The sequence below is a fragment of the Natrix helvetica genome (assembly GCF_964273705.1).
Source record: "Natrix helvetica genome assembly, chromosome: 4".
NCBI lineage: Eukaryota > Metazoa > Chordata > Lepidosauria > Squamata > Natricidae > Natrix > Natrix helvetica.
In genome coordinates, this window is record NC_138550.1 from 1,050,760 (window position 1) to 1,070,981 (window position 20,222).

The window sequence follows — 20,222 nt, forward strand, 5'->3', positions numbered from 1 at the left end:
CCGCCCCCGCCTGCCCAGCCGAGGGGCCGCCCCAGGAAGCGGAGGCCGGCCGAGCTCCCCGGCGACGCTTCGGGGCCCCGCGCCGCTTCCTCCTCCTCCTCCTCGGGCCCCGCGCCGGAGAAGCGCTGAGCGGCCGGAGGGCCGGCGGGGTCAGGCCGGGCAGCGGGGCGATCGTGGCGGGCGGCGGGCGGGCGGCGGCGGGGCCGGTCCTGCCCGGGGCGGCCATGCGGCGCGGGGGGCGAGGCGGGGGTCCCGGCGGCCTTTGCTGAGCGCCCTCCTGGGCGGCCATGGCGCTGGCGGGGCTCTCCTGTGGCGCCGGCCCGGGGGCGCCGCTGTGGTACCACAAGGACCTGAGCCGGGCGGCGGCCGAGGAGCTCCTGGCGCGGGCCGGGCGGGACGGCAGCTTCCTGGTGCGAGACAGCGAGAGCGTGGCCGGAGCCTTCGCCCTCTGCGTGCTGTGAGTGGCCCGCGGGCGCCGCCGGGGGGGCGGGGGGAGGGCGGGGAGCCCCCGGGGAAGGCCGGCCTGCGCCCCCCTCCCCATATGACCCTGCGGGCTTCCTGCGCGACCCCCCAGCCACCCCCAAGCTGGGCATTCCGGGGTGGCTGGAGGGCAGCGGTTGGGCGGGCTCTGGCCAAGCCTCCCTCCCTCCTTTCTTCCTCTCTTTCCTCCCTCCTTCTACCTCCTTCCCTTCCTCTCTCTCTCTCCCTTCCTTCCTTCTTTCCCTCGCCTTCCTTCCTTCCTCCCTCCCTCCTTCTACCTCCTTCCCTCTCTCCTCCTTCCTTCTCTCTTTCTCCTTCTTCCTTCCCTTTCCCAATTCGTCCTTTTTCCTCCCTCTTTCTCTCCCTTCCTTCTCTTCATGCTCTCTTTCTTCCCTCTCTCCCTACCCATTTCCCCTTTTCCCTCCCTCTCCCCCTTCCTTCCCTCCTTCCTCCCCTTTCCCTCCCTTTCTTTCCTCCCTCTTTCTACCTCCTTCCCTCCCTCCCCTCCCCAGCCCTGCCTGGCGCTGGAGTCCCGGGGCTGACCTTCCGCCATGTAACCCGAGCCTTTGGGCTGCGAAATGCCAACCTCCCGGGACGGGCTGGGCGACCCTGCCGCTTCCCCAGTCTAGTGGCCCTCCCGATCCCTTCTTTGGCCAGAAACCCCCCGGGGGCAGCTGCCGGTATGCAGCGCTTCCCGCGCCCGCCCGGGAGACGCGTCCAGGGAAGCGCTTTGGAGCTGAACTTCCGAGCGAGCCCAGAAGGAGCCGCGGGGGGTTCTTGGCCCGCTGCGCAAGGAGCCAAAGTCCAAACTGGGCAGGACTGCATGGCCGCGTCCCCGGGCTCCCTAGGCACGTGCCCTCGCCCCCTCCTCACCTGCGGCAACTGTGTGCCTTTGGAAGAGCGCTGGGTGGTGCAGCTTGGCTCTTTAGGGGGGGGGTCTCCAACCTCAGCAACTTTCAGACTCCTGGAGCAGACCAATTCCAGCTCAGCTGCCTGGGGGATTCTGGGAGTCCAAGCCCACAAGTCTGAAAGTTGCCAAATTTGGAGACAGACCCCCATTTCAAGCACCTTCAGGGTTCCTGGCCTTGTGTGGTGGGAGCAATTTCAGAGGGGGAGGGAGTTAAGACAGCGCTTGCCTCCCCCACATCTGCGCCCCTCCCCCCTCTCTCCTGTGATTTCCTGGGGTTCCTCCTGCCCAGAATTGATGGGGGGGGGCAACTCCCTCAGTTGGGCTGCCAGCCTCTCTCTGCCCTGCCTGAGCCCTCATTTGGGGATGGGGGGTGGGAGAGATAAAAGCAGATAAGATAAAACAGAGGCAGAAGAAGGGTTAACCCAAGGAGAAACTTTTGTTACTCAGAACTGAGTGTTTGTGGGGGGGGGGTCAGTCCTGGGGAGACTCTGGGTTTGATTTCCCACTCCTAAGGGGACAGCAGTTGGAGTACATTGCCAAATACTTATCCTGGGAAGGTGGGGGAGGGGGCGTTCTTTGTGGGGCTGGGTGGGCTTCCCAAATAACCTTTGCAACAGTCTGGCTCCCTCCCTCCTCAATCTCTATATCTGTCTGTCTGTCTGTCTGTCTGTCTCTCCTTTTCTTTCTCCCCCTCCTTCTCTCCTCTTCCTCTCCCTCTATTTCCCTCTGTCTCCCTTTCATTTTTTCCTCCCTCCTTCCCTCTCTCTATTTCTCTCTCTCTCTCTCCTGCTTCTTTCTCTCTTCCCCTCTCTCCCCCTACTTCTGTTTCTTCTTCGCTCCCTTTCCCCACCCTCCCTCTCTCTCTGTGTCTCACACTCAGAAACACACACACAGGAAAACCCTGCAGGATTTCCGCTGGTGCTACTGCCTGCCCAGTGAGTAAGGGCTCCCTGGCTGGCGCATCCTTCTGGGCTGCTCCCTGCCTTCCCTGCAGCAGATCCTGGGCTCAGCCCCTCTTGCTGGAAGAGTGGGGGTGGGGTGGGGGGATGGCAGCTGCCAAACGGGAGAGGAAGGGATGCACACACACACACACTCCCACAGTGCCTGGGATTCTTTGGTGATGTAGCCATTCCTGCTTGTCCAGGGACAGACTTCATCCTTCACACACACACACACACACACACACACATACACACACAAACACACACCCCTCCAAATCTTCAAGCATTGGCGGCTGCTGGAGTGGGGGTGGGGGGTGGGGGCCACACGTGGAGAGAAGAGGGAGCAGTGCCAGCTCTGGTGCCAGCTAGTTTCCCCTTGTTCTGCAGCCCTTTCTCCTGGGCACAGTCTGTTCTCTTGCTGCGGCCGCTGGATATTGGCAGTTGCTGAGCCGGTCACGGAACCCCAGCAGAGGAAAAAATAGAAAGCGGCCTGTTTTTTAATGCCCCTCTCATTACAGCCGCCCCCTGGCACCCTCCCAGAGCTGGCAAAGGCCGCTGGTGTGAGAACATGAAGGAAACCTTAGCAGGGCTGAATGTGCCAACCTCCTCGTTCTCCACGCCTCTCTGCTGGAATCCCGGGTTGCAGAATCCCACGGCTGGAAGGGACCTCGGAGGTCTTCTAGTCCAGCCCCTGTCAGAGACCTTTTTCCAGACTGGACAAATAGCTGTCCACTCCCTTCTTAAAAACCTCCAGCAATGGAGCACCCATAACGTCTGGAGGCAATTTGGTCTGTCTCTCATTATCTCTCTCTCTCTCCCCCACCCAGCTACGTACCTACCTATCCACCCATCTCTCTCTCTCTCTCCATCTCTCTCTCTCTCCATCTCTCTCTCTCTCCCCCACCCAGCTATGTACCTACCTATCCACCCATCTCTCTCTCTCTCTCCATCTCTCTCTCTCTCCATCTCTCTCTCTCTCCCCCACCCAGCTATGTACCTACCTATCCACCCATCTCTCTCTCTCTCTCTCCATCTCTCTCTCTCTCCATCTCTCTCTCTCTCCATCTCTCTCTCTCTCCCCCACCCAGCTATGTACCTACCTATCCACCCATCTCTCTCTCTCTCTCCATCTCTCTCTCTCTCCATCTCTCTCTCTCTCCATCTCTCTCTCTCCCCCACCCAGCTATGTACCTACCTATCCACCCATCTCTCTCTCTCTCTCTCCATCTCTCTCTCTCTCTATCTCTCTCTCTCTCTCCATCTCTCTCTCTCTCCCCCACCCAGCTATGTACCTACCTATCCACCCATCTCTCTCTCTCCATCTCTCTCTCTCTCCATCTCTCTCTCTCTCCATCTCTCTCTCTCTCCCCCACCCAGCTATGTACCTACCTATCCACCCATCTCTCTCTCTCTCTCCATCTCTCTCTCTCTCCATCTCTCTCTCTCTCCCCCACCCAGCTATGTACCTACCTATCCACCCATCTCTCTCTCTCTCTCCATCTCTCTCTCTCCATCTCTCTCCATCTCTCTCTCTCCCCCACCCAGCTATGTACCTACCTATCCACCCATCTCTCTCTCCATCTCTCTCTCTCTCCATCTCTCTCTCTCCCCCACCCAGCTATGTACCTACCTATCCACCCATCTCTCTCTCTCTCTCTCCATCTCTCTCTCTCTCCATCTCTCTCTCTCTCCATCTCTCTCTCCCCCCCACCCAGCTATGTACCTAGCTATCCACCCATCTCTCTCTCTCCATCTCTCTCTCTCTCCATCCATCCATCCACTCACCCATCTCTCTCTCTCTTTCTACATCCATCCATCTATCTCTCTCCATCCAACCACCAACCTACCCATCCATCTCTCCATCCATCCACCTCTCTCCATCCATCCATCCATCCATCCATCCATCCATCCATCCATCCAACTATCTATCATTTATCTATCTAATCTATCATCTCTACCTATATGTCTGCCTGTCTGTCCATCCATTTGTCTTCCATTTGTTCTCTATATCTCCTGTATCTCTTTTACCTTTCTGTCTCATGGAACTGAGGGCTGGAAGGGACCTTGGAGGTCTTCTACTCCAAGGGTCTCCAAGCCTTGGACCATGACTAGTACCAGTTCATGGCCTGTTAGGAACTGGGCCACAGAAGCAGCCAGCGAGCAGGTGAAGCTTCATCTGTGCATGCATGGGCTGTAGGTTACCCACCCACCCATCCACCCACCCACAGTTTGTGGAAGAAAGTTTTTGTTTCGAAACTGCCTCCTAGTTCCACAAAGATTGGGGTCTGCTGTTCTAGTCCAAACCCCCAGCCAAGCAGGAGCCCCAGGCTAGACCATTCCTGACAGAGGGCAGAGTTCCAGTCTCTCCTTGAAAGCCTCCAGGGATGAAGCTCCCACAACCTCTGAAGGCAACTTCTGTTCCATGGATTGATTGTTCTCCCTGTCAGGAAATTCCTCCTCATTTCCAGGTTGAATCTCTCCTTGCTCAGTTTCCATCCGTTGTTCCTTGTCCTGCCTTCAGGGTCTTTGGAGAGTATCTTGACCCCCCCTCCTTTCTGTGGCAGCCCCCCAAATATTGGAAGATGCTCTCCTGTCTCCCCTGGTCCTTCTCTTCACTAAACTAACCAGGCCCAGTTCTTGTAACCGTTCTTCATATTACAGATTACAGATTAAGAGAGTTGAAAGGGACCTTGTAGGTCATTTAGTCCAACCCTCAGACCAAGCAGGAGACCCTACACCATTTCTGACCGAGGGCAGTCCAGTCTCTTCTTGAAAGCCTCCAGGGAGGAAGCTCCCACAACTTCTGATGGCAACTTCTGTTCCATGGGTTGATGGTTCTCCCTGTCAGGAAATTTCTCCTTATTTCCAGGTTGAATCTCCCCTTGTTTAGTTTCACTCTTAGAATAACCTTATTGTCACTTTGTAGGTACACTAATCGGCATAATATATTACAATGAAGTTTCATAGCCTTCAGCTCTCAAAGGGTCACCACCTCCAACAGACACTACATATCTTGCTTATTCTCTTGTTCTATAGCGATTCTCCGTCCTCCAGGTTATGCTTGTCCCAAAACCATGGTTGCTACAAAGATGCAAATGATCAGGAGTATAAATCCTTCCATTCTCCACCATTCAGTCAGAGCTGAAGAAGCTTCTTGGATGAGAAGTGAAACATCTTCAAAGAAAAACCAGAAAGTCCAACTGCTTATTGAAAAAAAAAAGCACCTTTGGGACTTTAGAGATTAGGTTGATCCCCTCTTCTCTGTGACAACTCCTCAAATATTGGAAGAGAGGTACCATGTCCCCCCCTCCCCACACCTACTTCCTAGGTCCCTCCGTCTTTTCATCAGATAGGATGATCCAGAGTTCTACTTTTTGAAGTTTGAACTTTCTGTTTGGAATAATTACAGCTGCAGTTCAATGCAACCTGATTAAAAAAAGAGGCTGCCTAATGAACCACCATCTCTCTCTCTTTCTCTCTTTGAAATTCCCAGCAAGCTGGATTCCTCCACATCCTTCCCTCCCTCACTGGGGGAGGCAAGATAAAATAAATAACATCCTTGGGAAGAAACTGATAGAAGGAGGAAGTTTTCAAACTGGCCCTCTAGGTGCCTGCAAGGCCTCTTCTCCTTGCCCGCTGCTGTGTAGCTGGGATGGTGGGTGCAAATTTAGTCTGGGGTGCATTCAGTGCTGGGCTTGCAAAGTGTGAGGATAGGGATAGGGATAGAATAGATTATGAAATAAGAATGGAATAGGGAATGGACAGAATAGAATAAGGAACAGAATAGAATAGAATGGGAGCTGGAAGATCTTCTAGCTGAGCCCCTTGCTTAAGCAGGAGAATCTCTGCCATTCCAGACAAACGACTGTCCAGTCTCTTCTTAAAAAGCTCCAGTGTTGGAGCACCCACAACGTCTGGTGGCCAGCTGTTCCACTGGTTAATTGCCCTCACTGTCAGGAAATTCTTCCTTAGTTTCAGGTTGCTTCTCACCTTGGTGAGCTTGTTTCTTGTCCTGCCCTCAGGGGCTTTGGAGAATACCCTGACCCCCTCCTCTTTGTGGCAGCCCACCCAATACTGGAAGGCTGCTGTCCTGCCCCCCCCCCCCGTCCTTCTTTGATCTGAATTGTTTCTTCTCTGAACTTTTTCCAACCTCTCAGCATTTTTTAAGCTGTGTGGTGACCAAAATTGCGTGCCATATTCCAGGTGTGCTCTTATTGGGGTTACCTTGGTTAAAAGGGGCAGGAAGGTGGCAACTCACATTGTGTCCTGCAGTGCTTGGAGTAGCCGTGTTGTATGAATGGGCAGTCCTGCCAAGCCGTAATACAGCGTGACTTACAGGTAGTCCTCAATTTATGGCCATTCATTTAATGACCATTCAAACTTAAAATGGCATGGAAAAAAGTATAGGTTATGCTCCAATCTTTTGTTTAGAGGCCGTTTGAAGTTAGAACAGCAATGAAAAAAGTGACTAATGAATTTTTTTCACACTCTTGACCTTGGCCGCATCCCCAGGTCACATGATCAAAATTCAGACATTTGGCAGCTGTCTCGTATTTATGACGGCAGTGTCCCAGGGTCACGTGATCCCCTTTTGCGAACTGATGAGCAAAGTCAATGGGGAAGACAGATTCACTTAACAGCCATGTGCAGTGGTCGTAAGTTGAGGACTACCTGCATTTTTTAAAAAAAGATCCCTGCGTTTTGCTCATGTCAAGACAGTCGGAGGCCAATCCACTAAAAATGCAAAATTACAGGTAATAACGGAGGTTGTCTATCACGAGGGTAACTTTGGACAGTCGTACATAGGGTAACCTCACTTGATTTCATGTCCTTTTTTTGTGGAGGTCATTAAGTGAGCACCGCAGTCGTTAAGTAAACCCATGGTTTGTTGTTTGTCAGTTTTGCTGAAAACTGAAAAATGTAAAGTGCACTTTAAACAGCTGTAAACGCAGCCATGTAACTACAGGAGGGGAGATGTAGTGTCATACGTCAGGGCAGTTTGTCGTAACTTCGAACAGTCGCTAAGCAACCTGTCGTAAGTCATGGACTACCCGTAGTTCCTTCCTCTCTGCCTTTCCTAAGGCGACCGTTAGCATTTTTTATCCCCATCTGGACTTTGTCCTGAGCGACTATCCCCCGTTTGCAGCTGTTCCTGTTTGTGCATACTATAAAAAAAAAAAAAAACACCACAAAGGTGTGTGGTGTTTTTTTTTAAGGTGTGATTGTGCGTCACCTGGGCTGACGGTGCACCACAATTCTTAGAACCCAGAGCTGCAAATCTTTCCCAGGTCACATTTTTATTGTGGTTATTAGTAACCTTGAGCAGACAAGAATTGGGTTCATATGTTTTATTGCACTTTCTTTCCCAAGAAGAGAAAATGTCTTCCTTTTAACCAACATGTTGGCAAAAGGTGTTGCATTTAGGATAGTTTTATATGGGGTTTGTTTGTTTTTTAATTTTTGATCAAGTAGCATGGACAAAGAAAGTAGAATTTCTTCTTTGAACAGAATAAAATTATTTCTCATCTTGGTTCTGTAAGATAATGGGCAGATGGGATGTTTTGCATGCTTAAAAGTGCATGTCCTCGACTTACAACTGTCTATTTAATGACCATTCAAAGTCACAACACTGCTGGAAAAAAATGGCCGAGGACTTCTCATTGCACTTATAACTGTTGCGGCATCTTGGGGGAGGGGAGGTGGGGTGGGGTCACAAAATTTGGGTGTCTTGGCAACCACCACATGGTTCATAATTAGAATTATAATTAGAATGAAGATTGCAGCCTTCCTTCCCACAAGCATAGTCAATGGGGGAAGCTGGATTCGCTTAACAGCCGTGACAAGATGAGATTGTAAAATAGGGGCACGTCTCACTGAACGACCGCATCACTTAGCAAGAGACATTGCAACCCCCATTGCGGTCGGATGGTGAAGAGGGAAGGAGATTTAGGAATTTGAAACAGTCAAGCTTGTATTTTCTCAGATATTTTGAAAAAAAGTTAAAGTTATCGAGGGCATGTAAGGAAGAAAGATGAGTGTTGCGGTGGCCTAGAGGTAGAGCCCTCACCTCACCACCAGGAGGTTGTGACCAATCCTAGGTAGACGCAGATATTTCTCTCTCTAGGCACAATGACAATTTATCTGCTGAACAAAACTCCATACTGGCGACAAGAAAGGCATCCGGCCAGTAAACACTTTGCTAGCTCCATTCAGTTGCCCAGAGTCCACCCCACAACTTTAAAAGAAGTTGATGATGTAAGGAAAAAAGATAAGGCAGTTTATGAGATGATTATACAAAATGTCTTTGAATAAACCTGGTTAGGCTGAAAATCTGCAACCGACTGCCCTGGTTTTAAATTACAGGCAGTGCTCATTTAGCAACCATAATTTAGTTATGGCAGTGATAAAAATGAACTTTGTGACCGGTCCTCACGTTTACGACATTTGCAGGTCTGTGAAGCAAAGGAAAACTGATTGCACACACCGTCATGGTTTCGCTTAGCAACGCCTGCTACATGAACAGGGGTCCCTTAACTCCCCCCCCCCACAGTTCCAATTGGGATCACTAAATGAGGACTTCCTTTGTTTAAAGGTAATGCTGCTCCATACGTTTATAGCGACTCTCATCATGCGTTGCTAAAGCCAAAGATTGGCATAAGGTCCTCGACTTACAACTACAATCGAGCCCAAAATGTCCATTGTTAAGCAAGATGGTTGTTAAGTGAGTTTTGCCCCATTGCCAAGCCTCCAAATTTGAACCACGGGGATGTGACAAGATTTGCAAGTTGGAAAAACGTCCCTGTCACTTTTTTCAGTGCTGTTGTAACTTTGAACGGTCACTAAATGAATGGCTGTAAGTCGAGGACTGCCTGTAATACAGAAGGAAAGATTGAGCCGAATTTTGTGATTCCTTTCGACGGAAATGCAGGTGAGCGAGGTGATAACAGCTTTTAAGTCTCGCGACTTGCAACAGGGTGGAAGAATTTGGTGGAGGAGGGAAGACACACTCCTTCCTTTTTTGCTTTGTTGCGGTGTTTTTTTTGTGAGACCGTTTCTGTCTTGCTTGGATGTCAGGATTTCGTCTCTCTCCAGCCCGGCTTCTGGCCACCAAATCTTTCAAAGCACAACAGTGAGCTGGACTAGAGGCAGGCAGGGAGAATTAAGCACAGTCACTCCGCGAGACGCTTCCAACCTCAAGGCGTAAACCAGAGTCTCCAAATTTGACAACTTTAAGACGCGTGGACTTCAACTCCCAGCCCCGGGACTTAGGTGACCCTTCAGGCCAACTCTATCATTCATAGCTGGCTGGGGAATCCTGGGAGTTGAAGTCCACAAGTCTCAAAGTTGCCAAGGTTGAGAAACACTGATCTAGATAGGTAGTCCTTGACTTAAGACCACAAGGGAACCCAGAATTTATGTTGCTAAGTGAGTAATTTGTCAAGTCAGTCTTGCCCCATTTTACGACTTTTCTTGCCACAGTTGTTAAGTGAATCTCTGCAGTTGTTAAACTAGTAACGCATTCGTTAGGTGAATCTGGCTTCCTCCATTGACTTCGTCAGATGGACGCAAAATGTGGCCACATGGCCCCAGGACACTGCGACCGTCATAAATTTGAAGCAGTTGTCAAACATCTGAATGTCAATCACATGACCTTAGAGAGGCTGCAATGGTCGTAAGTGTGAAAAACAGTCATAAGTCACCTTTTTCATTGCCGTTGTAACGTCAAATGGTCACTACTGTTTGAAGTTACAACGGCAATGAAAAAAGTGACCTATGACTGTTTTTCACATTTACGACCAAGTCTAAGACTACTTGTAGTTACAAAGCAAAAGCCATTTTGTTCTAGCATGTAGTTCCCGTCCACCCCCCAGCTTTCAAAACCACAAATCATATATGTTCATTTTTGTCTGCCTCATGCAAAACACTTTTGGGTTTCCAGTCAGCCGTAAATGTAAATTCTGCCTTTTCCCTAGCCAAATAATTTTATTTACCCACCACTGCCGGTTGTGTCACCTTCACAACCATTCCCGCCGGGTGTGTGTGTGTTGTGCACGCCTGCTATTGTTCTGCTTCACTGCTTTCTACCTAGATTTTGTTTTCTGCTGATGGTGTTTTATTCTGAGTTTCCTTTTTGGGTTTTACAAAGTTTCCAAACTGACAGTGTATCCATTTTTGAATAAATTGTAAATATAATAAATGCGGGTCCCGTACACAAGGAGAGAGGCTATTTGAGGGAAGGAGTGTGGGGCAGCAGATGGTAAATATTGTAAGTGGGGCTAGAAGCCAGGAGGTTTCCACTCCCCACAGACCCCTGACCCACTGGGGGACTTCCTCTTTTCAAAGTGGGATTGCGAGAGGAGGGGAAGTGGACTGGGAAGAGAGCCATTTTTCAGGATTAAGATCTGGAGGTATGGATTTACAAGGCCATGGACCCAAACCTTTGGGGAAACGGACCCCTGGCCTTGCTGCCCCCCTCCTTTGCTCACCCCATTGTCAGAAGAAGCCCCCTACCCTGCATTTGAACAGGGGGGCAGGGCTCCTGGCAGAGCTTCATTTGACACCTCTAAATTTGACAAAGCAAAATGGTGATGGAGCAAAAGCCCAGCTCTTTCCCTCTAAGGTGATGTGTCAGTTTCAACCCTGATTACTAGATAAAATCAGCTTTCTTAGGATCAGAAGAAGTGTCAATTTCAATGGATTAAAACCACCTTTCTCAGCCGCTGAGACTTCCCTGGTCAGAAGAGGGCTTTCATGAGTGGCTCTTCTGGGACTAGAGAAATAAACCAGTTTAAGGCGATGTGCTCCCTTGATTCACCCAGCCCGAGATGGCATCAGCAGGCTCCCAACACCTGGGTCGGTCTATTCCTGAGCTTCGCCAGCTCATTTTATCCTGCTCCAGCGTGGATGGTGCCCCATTTTAAGAAGACGTGGGCGTGGGGGGGGAAGGATGTGTGTCCAGTTGCCGTTGTTGACTGTTTTGAGTTTGAGGCTCTGCCAAAGTCCAGCCCTGAACAACTGAACGCCAACTGGTGCAGGGCCCTTCTGTTCAAAACACCCATTTAGTGGCTGCCATAAATGCCCATTTCCCCCCAAGGCCTGTTATTACCGTGCCAGCGTTAGCTCGCTCTGGATTTTCCAGGCTGCTGCTGTGCAAACTGGGACTCTTAGAAAGCAACATTTCCCAGCCGTGCGCCAGGCCTCCCTCGTGCGAACTCCTTGGAAACGTTCAAGCTGCTTCTGCTGAAAAGGGGAGGGGGGAGATTTAGTCGAGGGAGGGGGGCGGCTTCGGTTGTGGTTTGAAAAACATCACAAGAAGGCAGTGTGTTTTTCTTCTTCCCCAGCTTCACGCTCTCTTCAAATCCCCAGGAATCTCTCTCTGTCTCTCTCTCTGTGTGCCTCTCTCTCTCTCTCTCTGCCCCCCCTCTCTTTCTCTCTCTGTGTGTCTCTCTCTTTTTTTCTTTGTCTCTGTCTCTTTCTCTCTTGTCTCTGTCTCTGCCTCTTTCTTTCTCTCTCTCTTTCTCTCTCCCTTTGTCTTTGTCTCTCTCTCTCTCTGTCTGTCTCTTTCTCTCTCTCTCTCTTTCTCTCTGTCTCTCTCTCCCTTTGTCTTTGTCTCTCTCTCTCTCTGTCTCAATCCCTGTCTCTTTCTTTCTTTCTTTCTCTCTCCCTCTCTCTCTCTCTCCCCACTTTTGCATTTGGAGAGAGTTCTTTGTATAGCTGGGGGGGGGAATTGGAGCCCCCCCCTTCCTCAAGGCCTTCCTTGCTGTCCAGGGTTTTCGTGGCTTCTGACTCAGCCTGGGAATGTGAGGGGAATGCGCGGAGGTTGCCAGCCACAAAGCGGCACATGGGGCTCCTTCGGCTCCTGTTTTTTCCGGTCTGCTCTTGCTCACTGGACGCTTGGGGGGGGGAGGCTGGCAGGAAGCAGGATGACAGAGTTGGAAGGGACCTTGGAGGTCTTCTAGACCCACCCACCCTGCTCAAGCGCGAGACCCAGTCAGACCAAGTGCCGTCTCGCCTTAGAAACCTCCAGGGATGAAGGGGCACCCACAACGTCTGGTGACAAGCGGTTCCACTGGTCACTTTCCTCCCTGTTAGGGAGTTTCTCCTTAGTTCCAGGTTGCTTCTCTCCTTGATTAGTTTCCCTCCATTGGGAAAGGGCCCCCCAGGTCTCCCCAGCCCCCTCCTGAGCCTAGGTGGCTTCTGCCACCCCCAGCATCCGGGGGCCAAGAACTGGGAGAGAAGGATGGGCTTTGCAATCCAGGGGGGTCCCAAGGGATCCCAAGCTCGGCTTTCCCGACTGAGCCTCTGTGGCCCAGAGGTCTCGCCTGCCTGTCTTTCTGGAGGGCGGGGGGGGGGTTTTCTGCTCAGCCTCCCAAGCCAGCTGTTTTCCTCTGCCTTCCCGCCCCCTTACCTCTTCTGCAGACCTCGGGAAGGAAGGAAGGGGGTCCGGAGGGCAGGGAAGCAGCTGCCGTGTTTCTGAGTTGCTGGAATTTCACCCCCTGCCCCCCCCCCGCCGGTGGCAGCCGCCTCTGAGCTGCAGTGTGGGGCAGGTCCCGGCAAGCCCTCCCTGCCCCCTCCAAGCCTCTTTGCCTCCCTCGGGGGCTGACGGAGCCTCCTTGGCATTTGGGTAGCCGGAGGGCCTGGTGGCAACACCTGCGCCCAGATGCCACCTCTGGATTACTCATGGCAGCGCAGGGAGTCCTCGGCTTACGACCACAATTGGGCCCAGCATGTCTGTCGCTAGGTGAGGCAGTTGTCCAGTGAGTTTTGAGCCATTTTACGACCTTCCTTGCCACGGTTGTTAAGTGAATCCCTGCAGTTGTTAAGTTGGTAACATGGTTGATAAGCGACCCTGGCTTCCCCGCTGGGTTTGCTTGTCCGAAGGTCACAAAAGGGGATCAGGTGACCCCAGGACAGGTCATAAATGTGAGCCAGTTGCCAAGTGGCTGAATTTTGATCATCTGACCTGCCTGCACATCTGTATTAGTGCAAGAGTCTTTCAGTTGCAGTTGGCATCCCACACACACACACACACGGACACACACAAACCTGCCTGCAATTCTGTGCTAGTGCAAGACTCTTCAACTGCATCAACCTCCCCCCCCCCTCTCTCTCTCACCCACGCACCCCCCACACACCCCTGTTTCTGTTAGCACAGGTATGTGCTTGCCTACTAGTGAAAGACTTATCACCTTTGCCTGCCTGGCACATCTATGCCAGCGCAAGATTGTTCTGGCAAATGTGCGTGTCAGACACACATACGCACACATGTTTTGCCTACCTAACACGTGTGTGCGTGCGTGTGCAGACTATTCACGACTCATCCGCTAGGTTAGCCTACCCTTCCCCTCCCCCCCAGCGGCACAGGGAAGATGCTTCCTCTCTTCTCTCTTGTCTCTTTCTCTTGTCTCTCTTTTCTCTCTCTCATTCTCACTCACTCCTTTCTGTCTTCTCTCTCTCTCTCTCTCCCTCCCTCCCTCCCTCCCTCCCTCCCTCCCCTCTGCCTGTGCTTTTCCCTGAGTCACGCCTGGCTGGCCGTGTCCACGCCTGACGCAAGGGTGGCACGGAGGCTCCAGCCCACATGGGGGAAGCGGTCACTGCCATGAGCCAGCTATAAATAATGCCACCACAGAAAGACGCCGTCCTTGGCTGCCGCCCATTCACCCTTAGCAAGGCCGATTGGGGGGGGGGGCTTTCACTGAAGGGGGCCCTTTTGCGGGTGGTCTCAAGCTGGCATCCTCCCTTGAAGCCCTGCACCCAACGACAGCCAGGCAGAGTAGGATGGCTTTAGAAGAGACGTAGCCAATCTTGAGGACTGGTGGACTTCGATTCCCAGAATTGGGCACTGGGCAAGATGGCTGGAGCAGCCAGAGGCCCCACATCCCATCCTGGGGGTCCCCTTTAGGGCACACCTCTTCCCTGGACAGGACCGGGGGGCGCACAAAGAGGCACAGGCCTTTCCCCCCCCATGACGCTAGGAAGGGGTGCCTGGGCCAGCAGCCCTTGGGGAAAGGAGGGTGGACACCCAGAGGCTCCGTCCCCTCCTGTCTCCCCCTGCTTGAACTCAAGGGGGAAAAGGGGGGAGGGAAGAGACAGTCGAGGGAGCCCCCCCTCTGAAGTCATCAGCCGGCTGGTCAGCTCGGTCAGCACAAGAGTCCTTTGTCCGCTCTTCAGCTGCTTGGCTGGGCTATCCGTGGAAGGGGGCATGTCTGGTGGGGATTACGGCCTTCCGTGATGGGCGGCCAGAGAGACAGAATCGAGGGTCCTGGGGAGTGGTGGTGGGGAGACCCAGCTTATGCGGACCCTGCCTTTGCAAACTCAGCCCACCCCACCTGGGGTTCAAAGGGCCGGCTTGGCCAGAGGAAAGGGCCTGCTTGCTTTTGCACAGGGAGTCCTCGACCTACAACGGCTGTTTGGTGACCCTTAAAACAGCCCTGGACGAAAAAAGGGACACGGCCTGTTTTTCACACTTATGACTGATCAAGGTCAAGGGATCAAAATTCAGATGCTCTGCAAGCGACTCATACTTAAGACGGTTGCAATCTCCCGGGGTCCTGACCTTCTGGCCGGCAAACACAATGGGGAAACCAAATTCACTTTACGGCCGTGCTACTGACTTAACATCTGCAGTGATTCACTTAACAATTCTGGGAGTTGAAGTCCACAAGTCTTAAAGTTCCCAAGTTTGGACACCCCTGCTCAATGGGGAAGGCAGATGCGCTTAACAACCAAGTGACAATTGTGGTGAACCAGGTCATAACAATGGAGCAAAATTCACTTAGTGACTGGCTCACTTAGCAACAGTCATTTTGGGCTCCATTGGGGTCGTAAGTCGGGGACTCCTTGAAAAAGAAGCAGAAGAGACCGTCCTGAGCATCCCTTGGTTTGACTTCTGTCCTCTCCACCTCTCCACAGTCAAGGAGGCCCCTGGCTCGGAACAGGCCTGGGTGCGAATTCAGATCAGAGGCAACATTTCTCAGGCAGAGGTCTCGGTGGTCTTGGCTGGCTGGCTGGGGATTCTGGGAATTGAAGTCCTCACACTTTAAAGTTGCTAAAGTTGACAGACTCTGAGTGCCTTGTCAGTTGGTACTAAATCAATCCCAGGGAAAGGGTCTCTGCCTGCAGCCCCTTCCCCAACTGACCCCCCTCCAGATCTGCTCGTCCTTCACCATGTCCCCTGACCAGCCCCCCCCCCCCCGAGCTGTGCCAGGGGCAGAACGCAAGTGGTCCCGGTGCCAGGAATGCCAGCCTGTTGTCTCCACGATCTTCCGAAGTGGTGCCTGTGCCGTTACGTGGCTGGCTGGCACGTCCTGACTCGCCGGAGGAACAGCGCACGATGGCCGCGTCCCTCCCACCTGTCTGAGCCTTTGTTTGGGGCTGAGCTGAAGCTGCCTGGCTCCTGCCGGCCTCTTCTGGCCTGCCCCAAATCCTCCCGGCTATTTCGGGCATGGAACAAACTTTGCGAGAAAGTTCCAAGCAGGCTGCGTTGCTCCCCCCCACCCCCGTCCCCACCCCCTGCCCCAGTTTGAGACAGCTGAGAGAATCTCCTGGGCTATAGCGGTAGTCCTCGACTTACAACAGTCCATTTAGTGACCACTTTAAGTTACGACAGCACAGAAAAAAAGGACCATTGTTCACACAACAGTTGCAGCATCCCCAAAATTCAGACCCTCGGAAGGTGACTCGTATTTATGACGGTCGCCGTGTCCTGGGGTCACGTGGTCCCCTTTTGCAACCTTCCGGCAAGCAAAGTCAATGGGGAAGCTGGATTCACTTAACAACCGTGTGACTCACTTAACAACTGCAGTGTTTCACTTAACAACTGTGGCAAGATGGGCAAAACTCTCTTAAAAATGTCTCACTTAGCCACGGAAATTTTGGGCTCAATTGTGGTCGTAAGTCAAGGACTACCTGTACTGGAAAGCGGAGGAAGGAGGAAGAATGCCAGTTGCAGAGTTTGGCCCTGGGTTCAAATGAACTCCCTTATTTGACTCCCATTTGCAAAAACCCGTCCGGTGCCAGGATCCTGCTTTGGATACGTAACCAGATTTGCATACAGGGAGTCCTCGACTTACGACCATAATTGTGCAAATACTTCTATGCTTAAGCCAGGCACTTGCAATGTGAATTTTGCCCCATTTTACCACCTTTCTTGCCACAGTTGTTAAGTGAATCACTGCAGTTGCTATGTTAGCAACACGGTCCTTAAGTGAATCCGGCTTCCCCATTGACTTTGCTGGCCAGAAGGTCGCAAAAGTGGATCGCGAGACCCCAGGGGCACTGCGACCGTCATAAATATGAATCAAGCATCCAAATTTTGATCCCATTTGGATCGTGCTCCAAAGGTCGTAACTGTGGAAAACAGTGAAAAGAATACCCTTGGGAAGGCCACAGCTGGAATCCTGCAACTCTGGCTGGGGAATTCTGGGAGTTGAAGTCCACCCATCCTCAAGTGGCCACGGTTGAAAAACGGGGGTTTAATATTGAGAAGGTGACTCTGAATGGGATGCTCTCCATTTTCGCCCTGCTTGACGTCTTCTCCTGTCTCTTTCAGGTTCCAGAAACATGTCCACACCTATCGGATTTTGCCTGATGAAGAGGAGTTTTTGGCCGTCCAGGTGAGGGTTTGCATTTGTCCTCTGTTTCCCCTGCGGTGAACTTCTGCATCAGGGATGAAATCCAGCCGGTTCTGACAGGTTCTGGAGAACCGGTAGCGGCAATTTTGAGTAGTTTGGAGAACTGGCAAATGCCACCTCTGGTTGGCCCCAGAGTGTGGTGGGAATGGGGATTCTGCAGGATCTTTCCCCTGCCACGCCCACCAAGCCACGCCCACAAAACCTGCAGTAAAAAACATTGAATTTCACCATTGTTCTGCACCCCTTCTTGTTTAGAGTAAGCTTTCTCAACCTTGGCAACTTTTAAGACTTGTGGACTTCAACTCCCAGAATTCCATGAAGCGATGCTGGATGGGGAGTCTTGGGAATTGAAGTCCACACATCTTAAACTTGCTGGTAACCCCTGCTTTTGTCAGGAGTATGACTCCTTCAAGCCTTCTGCCTTTCTGCCTCGCTCGTCTGCACACAATAACCGAGTTGGAAGGGACCTGCGAGGTCTTCTAGTCCAGCCCCCTGCTCAAGCAGGAGACCATTTCATGGTCCAATCTCTGCTTAAAAACCTGCAGTGATGGATGATTCACCAGGCTCCAAGTTGACTCAGCCTTCCGTCCTTCCGAGGTGGGTCAAATGAGGACCCAGATTGTTGGGGGGAGAGGCTGACTCTGTAAACCCCTCAGAGAGGGCTGGGAAGCAGTGTAAGGTGGTATATAAGTCTAAGTGCTATTTCTATTCACAATTTCTGGAATCAACTTCTGTTCCACAGATTAATTGTTCTCACTTTCAGGAAGTTTCTCCTTAATTCCAGGTTGCTTCTTCTCTCCCTGTTCCATCCGTTGCTTTTTGTCCTGCCTTCTGGTGCTTCGGAGAATAGTTTGACTCCCTCTTCTTTGTGGCAGCCCCTGAGATATTGGAAGATTGCTATCCTGTCTCCCCTAGACCTTCTTTCTATTAAACTAGACATGCCCAGTTCCTGCAACCGTTCTTCGTATGTTTTAGTCTCCAGTCCCCTAATCATCTTTGTTGCTCTTCTCTGCACTCTTTCCAGAGTCTCCACATCTTCTCTACATCATGGCAACCAAAACTGGATTCAATATTCCAAGTGTGGCCTTACCAAGGCCTTATGAAGTGGTATTAATGCTTAATTCTATCCCTCTGTTAATGCAGCCTCAAAGAGCTATTGCTCTCCCCTTTACCAGAGCAGGCTGACAGTGATAAGCAGAGGACAGTTGGCCATGGAGGAATCTCCTAATGGGAATTCTGGGTGCTGAAGTCCCAAAATTTCTTGGATTAGGCATTTCTGGGCTCTGTATTTTCATGTCGATCAAGATCACGTGAAGAGTTAATACCACTTTATAAGGCCTTGGTAAGGCCACACCTAGAATACTGCATTCAGTTTTGGTCTCCACGATGTAGAAAAGATGTGGAGACTCTAGAAAGAGTGCAGAGAAGAGCAACAAAGAGGATGAGGGGACTGGAGGCTAAAATATATGAAGAACGGTTGCAGGAACTGGGTATGTCTAGTTTAATAGAAAGAAGGACTAGGGGAGACATGATAGCAGTCTTCCAATATCTCAGGGGTTGCCACAAAGAAGAGGGAGTCAACTTATTCTCCAAGGCACCTGAGGGCAGAACAAGAAGCAACTATGGATGGAAACTAACCAAGGAGAGAAGCAACTTAGAACTGAGGAGAACTTTCCTGACAGTTAGAACAATTAATCAGTGGAACAGAAGTTCCCCCAGAAGTTGTGAATGCCCCAACACTGGAAGTCTTTAAGAAGATGTTGGATAGCCATCTGTCTGGAACGGTATATAGGGTTTCCTGTCTAGGCAGAGGGTTGGACTAGAAGACCTCCAAGGTCCCTTCCAGCTCTGTTATTTTATTCTATGCCCTGCTTCCTTGCAAGATCCTCCTCTGCCCTCTTCCCCATTCTGAGTTCAGTATGAAAGTTTGTTTGGAAATGGCCCAGCGGGAAGAAAAACCGAGGCTTGGGATCCAAAGAACGAGGCCTGGGGCCGCCGGAGAGAGCCATTCCGGGAAATTTGGGTCATGCGCTTCCTTTTCTGCAGGCGGCATCTTCTCGGCTGCTTCTCTTGGGCAGCCTCAGCTGGTGAGAGCCCAGCAGATGCCCACACAGTGCTGATCTTGGGGCGAGGCCAGCCGGACTCATTGATGGGGCAACAGTGGCCCTATTGTGCTCCTGGCCAAGCAGGAATAAGTGAGGAGGCGGGCGAAAGGCGTGCCAGCTGCGGAAAGGAAGTCTGTGGGCTGACGGGGCATCCTAAACTGGCCATTGAATCTGCGTGCCAAGTGGGCAGCTGAGGCAGGGCAGAATGGGCCAGCCAGTGCCCCTGCCAGGGCCGCCCCAAAGACCAGCTTCATCCTGGCTAAGCCAGAACCATCGTTCATCCTTCCCAGAGGCTGACTGGCTGTCTTTCCTAAGAAATCAAATAGGTACAAATAGTCCTCGATTTATAACAGTTCATCTACTGACCATTCAAAATGACAAAGGCACTGAGAAGTGTGACCATTTTTCACCCTTTACCCGAATAACTCAAGGCCGCAAACATATCCAACACAACTTCCTCCTCTGGTTTTCCAAGTCACCCAGCTAGCTTTCATGGCAAAGGTAAGACTAGAGCTTACCGTCTCCTGGTGATTGAGCCAAAGCTTTTATGGCTAAGGTGGGTCTTGAACTCCTGGCATCTTGCTTTCCAGCCTGTACATTAACCACAATCAGGACGGGCCCCCAGAGTGCAGTATAATAGAGATGGAAGGGACCTTAGAGGTCTTCTAGTCCAACCCCCTGCTGAAACAGGAGAACTTGTACCATCCTGGACAAATAGCCAACCAGTCTCTTCTTAAAAACCTCCAGTGATGGAGCACCCACAACTTCTGGTGGCAAGGAGTTCCACTGGTTAATTGTCCTCCCTGTTAGGACATTCCTCCTTAGTTCTAGGCTGCTTCTCTCCTTGATCAGTTTCCACCCATTGCTCCCTGTCTTCCTTTCTGGGGGTTTCGAGAATAATTTTACCCCCTCCTCTTCTTTGGGGCAGCCCCTCAAATACTGGAAGACTGATATCATGCCCCTCCCCCCAATCCTGAGAGAGATTGCTTAGTTAACCCTTCTCCAACCCAGAGCCCCCAAGCTGCCACCCCCAGTCCCCCCAGTTCTTGGGTGGGCTCCTGGTGTCCACTCTTTGCAACAGGCAGGCAGTAGTTCCTCCCTGCGGCCGGGTCCAGGGGACGCAGGTTCTTCGGCCTGCTGGACGGTGTCCTTT

At 51.7% G+C, this 20,222-nt stretch overlaps 1 protein-coding gene across 1 annotated transcript in view; it reads left to right on the forward strand.

Moving 5' to 3' along the window:
* The window catches only part of INPPL1 (inositol polyphosphate phosphatase like 1), a 48,833-nt gene continuing 28,611 nt past the window's right edge, over nucleotides 1-20,222 (forward strand). Inside the window, exons 1-2 of the mRNA XM_081952865.1 lie at nucleotides 1-457; nucleotides 16,883-16,946. Coding sequence (XP_081808991.1) covers nucleotides 288-457; nucleotides 16,883-16,946 — 234 coding nt within the window. The 5' untranslated portion in view covers nucleotides 1-287. The remainder of the gene's footprint in view (nucleotides 458-16,882; nucleotides 16,947-20,222) is intronic.